Source organism: Gymnoscopelus braueri, assembly GCF_963280865.1.
Source record: "Gymnoscopelus braueri genome assembly, chromosome: 8".
Lineage (NCBI taxonomy): Eukaryota > Metazoa > Chordata > Actinopteri > Myctophiformes > Myctophidae > Gymnoscopelus > Gymnoscopelus braueri.
Genome location: NC_137609.1, coordinates 45,002,774 through 45,017,648, shown reverse-complemented (window position 1 = coordinate 45,017,648; position 14,875 = coordinate 45,002,774). Strand labels below are relative to the sequence as shown.

The 14,875-nt window shown below is 40.7% G+C and overlaps 2 protein-coding genes across 2 annotated transcripts; both read left to right on the top strand.

Annotated features, from left to right (window-relative positions):
- Positions 1-206: 206 nt before the first annotated feature.
- Positions 207-4,794, top strand: LOC308090874 (cornifelin homolog B-like). Its single transcript, XM_080436147.1, has 4 exons — positions 207-328; positions 1,546-1,669; positions 2,132-2,286; positions 3,979-4,794. The coding sequence occupies exons 2-4, from the start codon at positions 1,576-1,578 to the stop codon at positions 4,099-4,101; spliced, it is 372 nt and encodes a 123-aa protein (XP_080292273.1). The 5' UTR covers positions 207-328; positions 1,546-1,575; the 3' UTR covers positions 4,102-4,794.
- A 3,949-nt stretch (positions 4,795-8,743) lies between these two features.
- On the top strand, positions 8,744-12,393 carry nhp2 (NHP2 ribonucleoprotein homolog (yeast)). Its single transcript, XM_080434970.1, has 4 exons — positions 8,744-9,031; positions 10,416-10,485; positions 10,665-10,770; positions 11,326-12,393. The coding sequence occupies exons 1-4, from the start codon at positions 8,863-8,865 to the stop codon at positions 11,449-11,451; spliced, it is 471 nt and encodes a 156-aa protein (XP_080291096.1). The 5' UTR covers positions 8,744-8,862; the 3' UTR covers positions 11,452-12,393.
- The last annotated feature ends 2,482 nt before the right edge of the window (positions 12,394-14,875 follow it).

The following is a 14,875-nucleotide window of genomic DNA, read 5'->3' as shown; positions in this document are numbered from 1 at the left end:
ACTTGGCCCAAAGTATCCTTGGCAGGGTTTCCCTAATTTCAATTTGAGGCTGTGTTAATGGGCAGTAATTAGGCTATTTAACTCAAAACACCCATAAATTACCACGACGTGACACTTATAATGCTTAGAATGTTTCCAGCGTGACTGACTCATGTCTTTTTCCGGTTGCTGTACTTTTGTGTCCCACATAGGCGACCAATCATAACCCCTGACTGACAGGTTTGGCTAGTTCAAGGCTTTCACAATAGGAAAATGACATGTTGCCACTTTCAGTCACTGAGGTACCAGACATCTGTCACAGACACCCAAAGCTCCCTCTCACAGGCAGGTAAGATTATCGTTTTATAGTAGGATTATGAATTGGTACGCTGTTACAGGCTAGAAGGATTACTAATCTGTGGTGCCTATGTAATCATTTCTGTACATACCGTACCTTGCCTAACTGATGAGGACTTATCAAACATCATGACTGTGTTGTAGAAAGCTATAGGGCTACTGAACATTTTATGAAGCACAATGTATAATTATTTTACATTCCATTAATGTCCCATGATGGCTGCAACTGTCGTATTTGTCATGTGTAGGTCTTTATGCTTAGTGGCATGTATGTGGCCTGTATGTTTCAGATAAACACTTGAGTAGGGGTCAAGTTAGTATCAATATTAACTGCACAGATCACAGCTTGATGCCGATTTCTCAGTGTGGCCCTTACAGAGACTGGATTTGATATAGGGCATATATTGCTGTTCCGCTGAATCACAACTGCATTGGTTTCATGGGATTTTTTTTGTGTATTCTGGTCCAAATGCTGTTTCAAAAGCCATGGGGAATATTGAGTAAGAATGAGGAATGGCAGAATACCTGCACGCTCTTTTCAAGGCATGGGTATTAAGTTACCATACTACAGTACGATAAACAGGTGTGCCATTTGTGTACTTACTGTCTATCCAAATAAATATCCTAATATATCCTGTAGAAGCCATTTCACTAGTATTATGATTGTAGTTATTATTTGGGCATTATTAGTTTTGATAGATTATTTAGATGATTTGTGGGCACCAAGAGCACGCCTCTCCAGGCCTAACTAATTGATTGACAGAAAGGGCATATGTAGGCCTGGGTGATTGGGAGAGGGCATGCACCTGGGGGTGGACAGGCGTTTTTTTTTATCAGCAGCACAGCAAAGTGCCATAGTCGTAGCCACACGTGAGAGAACAATGCCATGCCATGGAACAATCTGTTTGTATGCACATTTTTGGGATAAGTAAACCTGCAAGCTAAAACTTCAAGTTACTGTGTGGACAATGTGTTCTTTATGCCTGCGTACAACCATAAGTCTGGGTGCATCAGTGGGTTTCGTTGATTTGTTTGGAGCCGACGAAATTGCCATTACATATCCCAATACATTACTTATGACAATGTTTCGTCGCAGACCATGATACATTTAAAAGAGGGAAAAACCTGTAATAGTTTTAATATTTCCTGAGAAACATTTTTTGCCCCATTGTCAATGCTGTTTCAAACTGTTTGTTTTAACATGTCCAGTGCATTCTAGCCGAAGAATAACGCCTCACAATGACCTCCTTGGTGATCTCTCAGCCTCTGTCGTCTGTGACGTCAGATGAATGGTCATCAGGAGTCTGTGACTGCAATGAGGATGTGCCTGACTGTAAGTTTTACTGTAGTTCTCTGAATATGGTCATAAATTGACCATATTCACATGGCAGCGATTTATCTGACGATTATGCTTTTGTATCATACTGTCCTGTCAGGTTTGAAGCAATTGGTTTGAAGTAAGAGAGCAAATTGGCCCCCATCTGTTTCACGTTTTTGGTTGTTTTAGTTTCAACAATGGGAAAACTTAACAAAATGCATATAAAAATATTATCCTATATTAAAATTGGCTAATGGGAGGACTGTCAATCATGTCGCTATGACTCAGCCATAACCATATATGGAGTCCCCAATGCATCTACGCAAATATGGGGTATGTTGTCTAACCTCAATGTGTCATCGTGGCATCAGGCGCAAACAAATTTAAAACAGCCCAGTTACTGTAAGCACACAGGAAGTCAGAGGAATTAATTTATTTGTGCTTACATCATTGTTCTGTTTCTTTCCTTGTTGCAAGGCTGTTTGGCATTCTGGTGCTTTCCCTGTTATATGTGTATAACCACCAAGAACTACGGTGAGTGTCTCTGTCTGCCCCTGCTGGAGATATTCGGGTGCATCCCACCTGTCACCATGTCAATCAGGGCCTCCATGCGAGAACGTTATCGCATCAAAGTAAGTAAGCCCTGACACACTTCTACTTTACGATGGTTTTCAACTATTCACACAGTAAAATCCTTGGGCATTGGTGGAAAAAAAACTCAAATGTTTTACTTAAGTAAAAGTATCAATACTGCAATGTAGAAGTACTCTGTTACAAGTAAATGTCTATGTCTACGAATTAAAAGTTTACTTTAGTAAAAGTACAAAAGTATTGGTATCAAAATGTACTTAAAGTACCAAAAGTAAAAGTACTGAAATGTTTGAAAATAGCAGATCTACAAGCTCACAACGCGTTGTGAGCTTGTAGATCTGCTAATTTTTAAACATTTTAACAACACAAATCTGGTATGCGGGGCTCCCTGGCACAAACCATTTTCATATGGGGGCTAGGGACAAATAGCCTATATTAATTTGGGGGTCCATGACATGAAAATATTTGAGAACCACTGGTTAAAATAATTTTTTTAATTATTATTATTTTTTTAATTTTGAAGCAAGCCCAAATAAGCAACTACACTTTAGAAACAAGCCCAAAACTACCAATATTTACATATGTATAAAATAGGACTTAAGTGCTTAATGTGTGTTTTATAATATAATGATTTATATCTGCAAAGCAACTAGTAACTAAAGTTTCCAAATAATTGTAGTGGAGTAAAAGTACAATATTTGCCTCTGAGATGTAGAAGTCAAAGTACTGAAAACTGGAAATACTCCAGTAAAGTAAAAATACCCATTTTTAAAAACTTAAGTACAGTACTTGAGTAAGTGTACTTTGTTACTTTCCACCACTGCCCTTGGGTCATTTTTACACACTTTGAGTTTCATTTGGATGTGTACACAATCAAAACGTATTCCTGTTACTATCATGATACTCAATTATTGTTTTCGTTGTTAATCCTTCAAAACTGTTAACCACTTAAAACCTCTATAGTTAGTGAACTTGACTTGAGTTGGCTCTGTCCCTGGCCCGCTCTATTTTCTATCTACACCAAATCTCTTAGCGGAAAATGGCAGATCTAGAAGCTCACAACGTGTTGCAACACATTGTGAGCTTGTAGACAGGCTATGTTAGGGTTCAAGTGTTCAACCCAATGACAAGAAACCTTAGATTATTGTTGGGATATTCTCTTAGCCCCACAGTACTGAGGCACGATTCTGGTTTTAGTTTCCATATCTGGAATAGCCTACTGGAACAAAGTAGCAGGAATATCAAATTAATATTTGATGTATTTAAGACCTGAAGAAGCATCTGTGTCACATTTTCATTTGAGCTAAAAAGCATAATTTTACACTTTGGCTATTCAAAAATAGCAGATATACAAGCTCATAGCGCGGCACTCGCTTGTATATCTGCTATTTTTTTTTAACCGTGAAAATGTGTGCAAATCTTTGAATATATATATATATATATTGTTTAAAGCGAACATTTTTAACTCTATTCTTTGCTTCTGGGGGGTCCCTGGAACAAAATATTTTGAGATGGGGGTTGGCGGCCAAATACATATAATTTTGGGGGTCCTTGACATGAAAAAGTTTGAGCACCACTGATATAGAAATACGTTCTTTTCAGAAAACTATTTTGTAGAATCAGCCTCGGGTCTTAATGGGTTAATATACATCATATTAATATTTGAGCTAATAACATTACCTTTTTTTTTTGCTGTAAATTCCCTGTAAACATTTCTGTATGTCTCTCTCCAGGGAACCATATGTCATGACTGTGTGTGTTCCAAGTTCTGCATGCCCTGTGTCTGGTGCCAAATGTCCAGGGAAATGAAGCAAAGGACAATCCCAATGATGCTTGGGGATATTTTCAGTAGATAATGAATGGTCACTACTTTATGGATGGATATTTAATGAATGGTCACTACTTTATGGATGAATATTTAATGAATGGTCACTACTTTATGGATGGATATTTAATCAATGGTCACTACTTCATGGATGGATATTTAATTAAATTATTATTATTATAGCGTACATTTGGTTACATGTCTATGCTCTCTGATGAACAGGGCATACATTTATATGGACAGGACTAATGCTTATTGTTCTGTTTTCTATGACAGAAATAGCAGATGCAACGCGTTGTGAGTGCACATATTTATCATGTTTTCTAGAATATGTTTCACATTTGTGAGTGCACATATTTATCATGTTTTCTAGAATATGTTTCACATTTGTGAGTGCACATATTTATCATGTTTTCTAGAATATGTTTCACATTTGTGAGTGCACATATTTATCATGTCTTCTAGAATAAGTTTCACATTTGTGAGTGCACATATTTATCATGTTTTCTAGAATATGTTTCACATTTGAAAGTGCGGCTTTGGGATAATAAAGCTATTTCTGATAGAATGAAGTCTTGTCAGCCTTAATAGCAGATTATCTTCGTTCCGTAGAGCCATTACCTCCTTGAGGGCACTGTAAATGTACAGTGGTGGAAGAAGTACTTGGGTTTTTCACTTAAGTAAAAGTAGTAATACCACAATCTAAAAGTCCTGTATTCAAATTTGACTTTACATTACATTACAGTCATTTAGCAGACGCTTTTATCCAAAGCGACTTACAATAAGTGTATTCAACATAGGTAGGGAACGAAAACTACTAATCACCAGAAGTCTTTAGTGCATTTTCTGCAAAAACAAGCAACCAAGAGTATACCTAGCGCTAAGGTAAAAGTGCAATATATCAGCTACCTATTTCCTTAAACAGATGAGACAAAATAGCTAAATCAAATGAGCATGAGCTAAAACAAATAAGTGTATCGACTAAACAAGATCCAATAAACAATCCAATAATCCAATAAACAATACAGCAATAGAAAACAAGCGTTCGTACAACTAGTTAACAACAAGTAGGTCAGGCAGAGAGGAAGGGTAGTGTTTCCTGAAGAGGTGGGTTTTCAGTCTGCGGCGAAATATGGGCAGTGACTCTGCTGTCCTAACATCAGTGGGAAGTTCATTCCACCACTGTGGGGCCAGAACAGAAAAGAGTCGTGACCGTGTGGATCGGCCAGAAGGACCCTTGAGTGACGAGGCAATCAGTCGCCCCGAGGTGGCAGACCGAAGTGGTCGGGCAGGGGTGTAGGCATCGACCATAGCCCGGAGGTAGGAAGGAGCTGTTCCTTTCACTGCCCTATAGGCTAGCACCAGGGTTTTGAACTGGATGCGAGCCGCTACGGGGAGCCAGTGTAGAGAGCGGAGAAGGATGGTTGTGTGGGAGAACTTGGGGCGGTTGAACACCAGACGAGCCGCAGCTTTCTGAACAAGCTCCAGGGGTTTGATGGCGGATGCCGGAGCACCAGCAAGGAGGGAGTTGCAGTAGTCCAGGCGGGAGATGACGAGAGCCTGGATGAGCACCTGGGCTGCCTTCTCCGTGAGGAAGGGGCGAATCCTCCTGATGTTGTAGAGCAAGAATCTGCAGGACCTCGTCACTGATGCGATGTTTGCCGAGAACGTCAATTGATCGTCCAGGGTCACACCCAGATTCTTCGCAGTCCGAGTTGAGGTCACCACAGCATTATCAATGGTGATGGCCATGTCTCGATGCGGACAGCCCTTCCCCGGGAGGAACATCAGCTCGGTCTTGTCCAGGTTGAGCTTCAGGTGGTTTGTCGACATCCACTCCGAGATGTCAGCCAGACAAGCAGCAATGCGTGTCTCCACCTGGGTATCAGAGGGGGGGAATGAGAGGATTAGTTGGGTGTCATCGGCATAGCAGTGGTAGGAAAAGCCATGGGAGTGGATGACAGCACCCAGAGATGTAGTGTAGAGAGAGAAAAGAAGAGGACCCAGAACCGAGCCTTGGGGAACCCCAGTTGTGAGCCTGTGTGGTTCTGACACAGACCCTCTCAGCATCACCTGGTATGAGCGACCCGTCAGGTAGGATGCAAACAGGGAGAGTGCAGAGCCTGAGACACCCATCCCCTCGAGGGTGGAGAGGAGGATCTGATGGTTCACCGTGTCGAACGCTGCAGACAGGTCCAGGAGTATCAGAACGGAGGAGAGAGAGTTCGCTCTAGCGGCATGGAGCGACTCCGTCACTGCCAGGAGGGCAGTCTCTGTCGAGTGACCCACTTTGAACCCAGACTGGTTGGAGTCCAGGAGGTTGTTCTGGTGGAGATAGGAGGACAGTTGTTTAAAGACAGCACGTTCGAGAGTTTTAGATAGGAAGGATAGAAGGGAAACCGGTCTGTAGTTCTTGATCTCAGAGGGGTCAAGTGTCGGTTTCTTCAGGAGGGGGGTGACTCTGGCAGTCTTGAAAGTAGAGGGAAAGTAGCCAGATGTCAGAGAGGTGTTAATAAGGTGGGTTAAGAAGGGAAGAAGTTCAGGTGCAATAGACTGCAACAGAGTGGATGGGACCGGGTCCAGAGAGCATGAGGTGGGGCGACTAGAGGTAATAAGGAGAAGGACCTCGTTAGGGGAGAGGGGAGAGAAGTGGGATAGAGAGGGGATGGGGGGGGGGAGAGGAGTAGATGAGGGTACAGAGGGGGGGGTGGCAGGCAGACGGGTGTGGGACTTGAGTACAAGTACAAAAGTTTTGGCATCAAAATATACTTACAGAGCAGTAGAGAGACAAAGTATAAGTACTCATGTTTTTCAAAAGATGCATCAAAATTGTGCTTAAGTACATTACTTGGGTAAATGTACTTGGTTACTTTCCACCACTGCAAAAGTAGGGATAGGGCAAAGGGAGAGTATTGTGATTTGCCCTGTGTGTAGCTGCCTCTACAGTACACTCAGACTATGCATGCACACAACACATGCTACTGCTGTATTCAGCCACTAGATGTCGTGCTAACAACACCTCTTGCATAACTTTCCCCATTTCTCAGAATCATGTCTATAATGTATTGTTAGAAATCTTTATTGAGAAAATACATTATTCATACACATATTTGTACATATCTGCCAAAGGGATGAAATAGAAGACAGGGGTGGCAGACAGACTTATTACAGAAATATTAAAATGTATTTATACAATTTCCAATGTACAAGCTACAACTCCCCGAATTGATGGTTATAATTAGGGCCATTAACAATTGCATAAGGCAGTAATCATGTGTTGCAGTGCTGTAAAGTGGTGGCTGCTTCTCTTTAGTGAAAGATGTTTCCCAAGAAAAACTGAAAAACATGAAAATGTAACCTAATGATCACTGTTACATTCGCCCACTAGCCCTGTGACTGTATGTTTTTTGATAAACCACTATAACCACTCAGGACATTTTCAGTTTGCAGTCTCCGTAATACACTAGCCTATAACCTATTTGACTCATCTTCATGTTGTGCTGGTGAGCAGAGGGCTTGCAGTTTAATGTTGGTACTTAAATATTTATAAATTCTGAGGTTTTGTAGAAGTTTTTTTTTTTATTATGTATCTTGTTACTCTCCATACTCTTCAACGTATGACACATTTTGGGTTAAGGCCTCCTGCCGTCTGTACAAACAAGTACTACCTCTTAGTTGCACTCCAGTTTATGGACTAACAAATATGATATCACCATGGCTCTTATCCAGTCTGGGGAAATGATTTGTCTGAAGCCACATGACCATACATACCAAACCCATCTTTGTGCCTAAAGGCTGACATGTGTGATTGGTTGTCTTTCTTTTATTTGTACCTTTTTTTTTAAATAAAGTCTGCTGCTTCCTACCTGCCCTATCTTCATGTTAATTTCTTGGGTTTGGCTTGGGTGCATTGCCTTGAAAAAAGTAGATAATGCATTTTAAATGAATTGATACAAACAAAATTAACACACTGGTGCTGTGTGTACGGTCTGTCAGTACACATAGCACCTGTGTCAATTTCATTGTTTTTTTTATACCTCAGTAAATAGCTGATTGATTGAAGTACTTTATTTAGAAAGACATGGAAAAGGTAAATGGAAGTACAGTTGACTATACAAGGTCCATTTGAGTTTCAAACCACCTCTATTGTGTTGTTCATCTACACATTCAGGCCAGTAGGGGCGGTGTGTTCTTTCTAATGTTGGTTTGCGATCAGTGTTGCCATGTCCGCTTATTATAAGCGACTTTGGGGATTACTTTTCTGTGAAGTTGCTTGTAAATATTGGTAGTTGCGGGTTTTTGGGGCTTGTTTCTTAAGTGTAGTTGCTTATTTGGGCTTGCTTCACAATTTAAAAAAAATAATTTTAACCAGTGGTTCTCAAATATTTTCATGTCATGTACCCCCACATTAATTATGTAGGCTATTTGTCCCTAACCCCATCTGAACATGTTCTGTGCCAGGGAGCCCCGCATACCAGATTTGTGTTGATAAAAATGTTCAAGAAATAGCAGATCTACCAGCTCACAACGCCGCGTCGCATGTGAGCTGGTAGATGATCGGCTATTTTCAAATAGCCAATGTAATATTTAAAATGGCGAAAGGCTTCTATTGGGCTTATTTCTCTCACCAAACTTGGCAACACTGGTATAGGAAGCAGTCTGTAGCAAACAGCAGAGCCCCGCAGATCCTGAACTGAGAGACACGTGTGTTTGAAACTCAACCTAACCTACACAATATCCTCATTTAATTACAATAATCGATCAAGTCGATCAGATCCTCTCCGATCAGAACATGAAGACGAAGAAGGTTGAGACAGAGAACGACGTGGAGGAGGCGCCCGCCACTCCGGGCGGTACTACTGAGAAGTCCTACCAGGAGCTCATCGCCAACATCAACCCCATCGCCACGCCGCTGGCCTCACGGAAACTCAGCAAGAAGCTCTACAAATGCGTTAAGAAAGGTAAAGAGTAAATAATGAAGGGTAATGATGAGATGTAACGCTGCCAATCTGGTGTGTTATACACAGAGGTGGGAAAGGTACTTAACCCTTTAAGACCTGAGGCCATTCTTAAAAAAAGTTTTCTGAAAAAAAAAATTGGAAAAAAAAAATCAAAAAAAAAGTTTAAGATTTTTCAAAAATAGCAGATCTACAAGTTCATAGCGCTATGAGCTTGTATATCTGCTATTTTTGAATAGCCAAAGACATCTAAAGTGACACAGATGCGTTCCAGGTATCAATGGGTTAAATGTTTTAAGTATAAGTAGCAATACTGCAATGTATAAATAAATACTCTTGTTACAAGTAGAAGTCCGGCATTCAAACTTTGCTTGAGTAAAAGTACAAAAGTATTGATACTTAAAGTACCAAAAGTATAAGTACTCATGGTGCAAAATGTCCCAGTTCATATTCTCAAAATGAATGAAAATCTTGAGAAAATGACAGATCTTCAAAGCTCACAACGCGTGGCTTTGTGAGCTTGTAGATCTGCTATTTTCTAATTATCGAAATATCAAGGGCTGAAAGTAGTTAATTTATGTTTTGTGATAATAAATGTATGTCAATGTACGTAGTTACTTTGGTGAGTGCTGCTAGCCGCTAAAGCTAGTGAGCTAATGTGTGTGTGTGTGTGTGTGTGTGTGTGTGTGGTGTCATGGCCGTGTCTGTTTCGGCACTTAAACATTTCTTTGCCGTACGACGGTGTCGCTTCATGCCAAAAAGACACATCTAACCTACCAGCCTCTAACCTACCAGCCATGAGAATAGGCAACGAGGCTGATCTACAGATAACAAAGTTACATCACACACTGGTATTAGTTCGTATCAACATAGTTGCACGTGGTGGTGTCTACTAATCACACCGGCTGTTTGTAAAGTGCCCCATCTGGTGGTCAGCAGAGGTACTAAATTGTGTACAGCGGTTCGGTTTCCAATATAACTACATTCTAGATCTGTTTCTCTCTCACACACACACACACACACACACACACCTAGACACACCTAGACAGTTAAAAATGTCCTGCCAGATTCTTGGGTCTGATACCGATCCCAATTTTGAAGAGTCGTAGCCCACCTATTATGGATGTTTTGACCGATATTTTGGCACAAAATGTGCCAAGTCAATTCTAACCAATTAGCTTGTTTCTTAGTAAATGGAGTCATTTATGATTGAGTAGGAACATTTGTGTTTTCCTCAGTCAGTCATTCAGAATATATGTGAATATACTCTCTGTAATTTATATGTATGTTATAAAGTGTCAGTAGGCATTACGGCTGAATTATTAAGAGTTATATTTCGTATTGTGGAATTTCAGCTCCTTAATAGACTTTCTGTCTCTCATCTTAGCCGCCAAGGTAAAACAGATTCGACGAGGGGTGAAAGAGGTTCAGAAGTTCATCAACAAAGGGGAAAAAGGGTGAGTTAAATGAACTGCCGGGATACTGTCCACACCTCTAATGTATAAACCTGTTAGCATTTCTGTGAAATGTCTGTATGAATTTGTTCCTCTTCCAAATACTCACAATAATCTCTTTTTCACTCTTTCATTCTGACTTTGTCTCCCACCTTTTCTCTTGCGATCATGACTTTTTGAAGGATCGTGGTGCTGGCAGGAGACACCCTACCCATAGATGTCTACTGCCATCTGCCTGTCATGTGTGAAGACAAGAGTCTGCCGTATGCATACATCCCATCCAAAGTGGTAGGTCCTGCATTCATCAATTAATGATACCTACTTAAGCTCTTTGCTGTGAGAATGATCTCCCCGACGTCCCCGCGCGATAACGTTACATCGCGATCTAAAATTCCTGTTTCCAGTCGGCGGCGTTCCATTTAGTCGCTCCCCCAGAGTCAAATGCAAAAGTGAAAAACGCTGGGTGCGCTGTTTTTCCTTTTTTTTTATTTTTTACCTGGGATCCCAAATAGGCGCTTCTAAAACACTTTCATGTCAAGGACTCTCTGAATTTTTATTTGGCTGTAGACCCCCATTTGAAAAGGTTGTGTGCCTCATAAGATCTGTCAACATTTGTCAAAACTTTTCAGTATTTTTAGAAAATGGCAGATCTGCAAGTTTACACATCACATTAGGACACACTGCAACAGACTGCAACAAAAAAATAGACCCCCTGGACCCCTGGGGGTGTCCGTGCACCCCACTTTTAGCACTACCTTCAAGTGTCCACATTAAGAACAACTAAATATTTGATTACTGTTGTATGTTTTATAAAACAATCTCTCTCTGTCTGTCCCTCCTCAGGACTTGGGCTCGTCGGCAGGCTCCAAGAGACCAACCTGTGTGATCCTAATCAAACCCCATGAGGATTACCAGGAGGCCTATGATGAATGTCTTCAGGAGGTCACAGGACTGCCCAAGCCCTACTAAAACACTGTTAAAGATCATATAAGCTCCACTCTTACCACACACACCACCTAAGAGCAATTCTTTACTGTCTGTATTATAGACAGTCGAGGAAGCAAGCAGCAGGAATTTTGAAAGATGCTGCCCAATGGACACACGAAAAAAAAAATCCAACCAGTCACATGACAGTTGACCATTAGCATGTGATGGTAAATTAGGTTAGTGCACAGCCTGTGTACACTATGCCTATGTCAGCATAATGTGAGTTTTTCTAAGCTTATGTTATTCACTACGGTGCAACGACTCAACAACTGCTGAATGTGGTGGTGGGTTTTCTTTAGTTTTTTGTTTTCTCCATTTTTTTGGGAGATTGGGAGATCTGGTCACACAACTCCCCATGTTATTTGAAAATAACTATGAAAACATACATCATGAAATAAGTGATGTTCTAAAGGTAGACCATGAGTTCATAAGACGACAAAGTGACATGCCAACTTCTTAGTTAAATTAATTCTGCTGAGTCATAGTATTGGTTTGCATTCTAGTCCTCTCATTACCAACTAAAGCCCGATTTATACTTGGTTTCGTGCCGAGAATAGACGTTCTCACATCATCTGGTAGATTGGCTATTTTCGGCCATGTATAAATCAGGCGTAAGACCTGATATACTAAGTGAGTGCAATACTCTGGGTCCCCAGGGCAAAATGAAAAACCATTGATTTAGAACGTAGAGTTGTTTATCACAGTAATCTGTCAAAGTGGGAAATTATACTCTTTTAAAGTATGACTTGGATCTTGACGCCTTCCAATTCCCTGGTTTATCTGATGGAGCATTGCTACCGTTAAGTGTGATGTTTTATTTTATATGAAACTGTTAACCATATGTTTTCAAATTTATATGCTTTTGTTGTTAAAATGTTAAGAAATATAATCTAACTTGTTTTTTAATTAAAAGAGAAAATTGTAGTGTGATTCCTGAAATTAATTCAAGTCCATTCTCAACTGTACAGGGCTGTTTGTTCTTGCTTACAGACAGGGTAGCACGTAACCTGTACTGCGTTCAGAACTCTGATTTATGTACTCGTGTTCATGTCAGAGTTGAACTACTGCCTCACTTTATGACTTATGACTTGTGTTGTGAACTGCTTAATGATGCTTGTGTGGAACTCTTTCATGACCAGGCTGTATATAATGGGGTATAAACTGGAAGAACAATGGAATTCTGAAGACCTTCTCAAACAGCACATAGAGGGCCATGTGTGGCGTGCACGTCTGACTGGCTAGTGTCACTCCTGCCATGTCTTATGCAGTCATATGGAATTAATGTAGGACTAATGCGATTAGAAAAGCAGCCTGTGCTCAGAATAAGCCATGCACCAGATGTAAACAAAGAGATCCACAGTCTCTTGTGATTGGAGTCAGTTTGCTCCCTCAGTCATCAACCATTGCTGTACTCTACATTAATTCTGCAGCATCCACAATAGACGGTTATTTACAGTATGTAGTTGTGTATAAAAGTGTCTATCTACATGGCAGTCACTGCAGCAAAAGGGCTTTAGAATTGTAATCGTCTGCATGGCTTTTGAAAGAGTAAATGCATAGTACTTTAAATGTAATTTACTTAAAAGTTTCTGAGAAAACAAATGTACATGTCCAATGTCTGATTAGTCCCCATTTCAAGCCCCCCCAAGTACTGACCATAGATAGTGTTAGACTCGGCACACAGGCCAGGTTCAGAGTGGAACGGTTACTAAAGTCTGATGATGGTACAACACAGCAGTGTGCCCACATTGAGGGCAAAGAGCACACCGATGCAGAAGGATCATAATTACCCTTCAATAAGTAATGAAACACATTGCATTTAGGTATTTATCAAGTATTTTTCTACAACACATTTTCACTGACCTTTATTCATGAGCACACTTTATTCTGTCGGTTAACTGTCATACTAGTGTAACAAAATAATGAACTGCAAATGAATGTCCCAAATATATTGCTGTGATTCACAGCTCAACGTTAGCCTACAAGCAGGGATGTCAAACTCATGATCCGCGGGCATTTTGCGGCCCGCGGAGGGGTCCAATTCGGCCCGCGACATGATTTAAAAAAAAAAGCCAATTCATACTACCTCTAACGGGGAAAAAAATAGAGAAAAAAAACGAAAATAGTCAAAAGCAAAGAAAAGAGAACGGGCTAAACCTCAATCTAAAGTAACTGCATCAGGACGTTCCAAGGAAAATAGTCTCCCAAGTGGAGTTAGTATGGCAGGGTTGAGGACATGAGGTGTGATGTGGGGTGAGGTGGTGCAGGGAGGCTGTCTACCTGTCTCAATGGTAATGAAGTCATGTCTGAAGGGCGAAATGACTCAACTTTATATCCATCACGCTGCTGTCATCCATCCCTGACTGACTGTTGTGCATCAATCATAGTCATCAGGTGACCAAAGTGCATGGTGCCGTCCTGCTTTGCCCTACTGAGACGGCTAACCAAGTTCAGCTTGTTCCTTTCCTCTACAGACTTTGGAATAGTTCAAACTGTGGAAATGTGGAACTCCCTGCCTGCCTGGAGAGGATATTTTCCTCATGGCTTTTTCTTAACCCATTCAACGCATCTCTGTCATTTTAGATTTCTTTGGCTATTCAAAAATAGCAGATCTACAAGCTCCTAGTGCGGCACAGAGTGCCGCGCTATGAGCTTGTAGATCTGCGATAAAAAAAAAAATCATGAACATTTCTGCAAATCTTTAAATATAGATTCTTTAAAACGAACATGTGTAAAATATGTTGTTCCAGGGTGACCAAAGAAGCAAAGATTTGAGTTGAAATTGTTCGCTCTAAATATATATATATTCAAAGATTTGCACAAAGTTTCACTATTTTTCAAAAATAGCAGATCTACAAGCTCATAGCGCGGCACCATGAGCTTGTGTATCTGCTATTTTTGAATAGCCAAAGAAATCTAAAATGACAGAGATGCGTCCCCGGATTGAATGGGTTAACTGATTGTGTTGATGTGAAAAGTAACTATTTATAGGGCTGGATATGAGACTGATATATGTACAGTGTCTGTCAGCCAGCCTACAACAGTGGGTATGGATAATAGTCAACAATGAAACAATTACAGCAGATCCCTAACAGGCGTCTATATGTTCCTGTGGTGTACATTCCAGTGGTCTGTATGAATGTGCCAGAGTTAATAAAGCAGGATTCTTTAATCCTAGACCAGACAGAGCTTGGTGACTACCAGTGGTGGAAAAAGTACTGCCATCTTTTACTTTTTTTTAATGTATTTTTTTATAATTTTTATCCCACGATTTTGTAACCCCATTTTTTACACCCAGTGCCAATTGTCTATGTAATCCTGGGCGCTACACTCCCTCTGCCAACCTAGGGAGGCCAGGGCCGAGCTCATGCCTCCTTCAATGCATGAGAGCCAACTGACCTTCTTA

Coding starts and splice junctions, on each gene's coding strand:
- LOC308090874 (XM_080436147.1), top strand. CDS start 1,576: ATGACCTCCTTGGTGATCTCTCAGCCTCTGTCGTCTGTGACGTCAGAT. Junction 1,670..2,131: donor CAATGAGGATGTGCCTGACT/GTAAGTTTTACT, acceptor CCTTGTTGCAAG/GCTGTTTGGCATTCTGGTGC. Junction 2,287..3,978: donor GAGAACGTTATCGCATCAAA/GTAAGTAAGCCC, acceptor GTCTCTCTCCAG/GGAACCATATGTCATGACTG.
- nhp2 (XM_080434970.1), top strand. CDS start 8,863: ATGAAGACGAAGAAGGTTGAGACAGAGAACGACGTGGAGGAGGCGCCC. Junction 9,032..10,415: donor CTACAAATGCGTTAAGAAAG/GTAAAGAGTAAA, acceptor CTCTCATCTTAG/CCGCCAAGGTAAAACAGATT. Junction 10,486..10,664: donor ATCAACAAAGGGGAAAAAGG/GTGAGTTAAATG, acceptor GACTTTTTGAAG/GATCGTGGTGCTGGCAGGAG.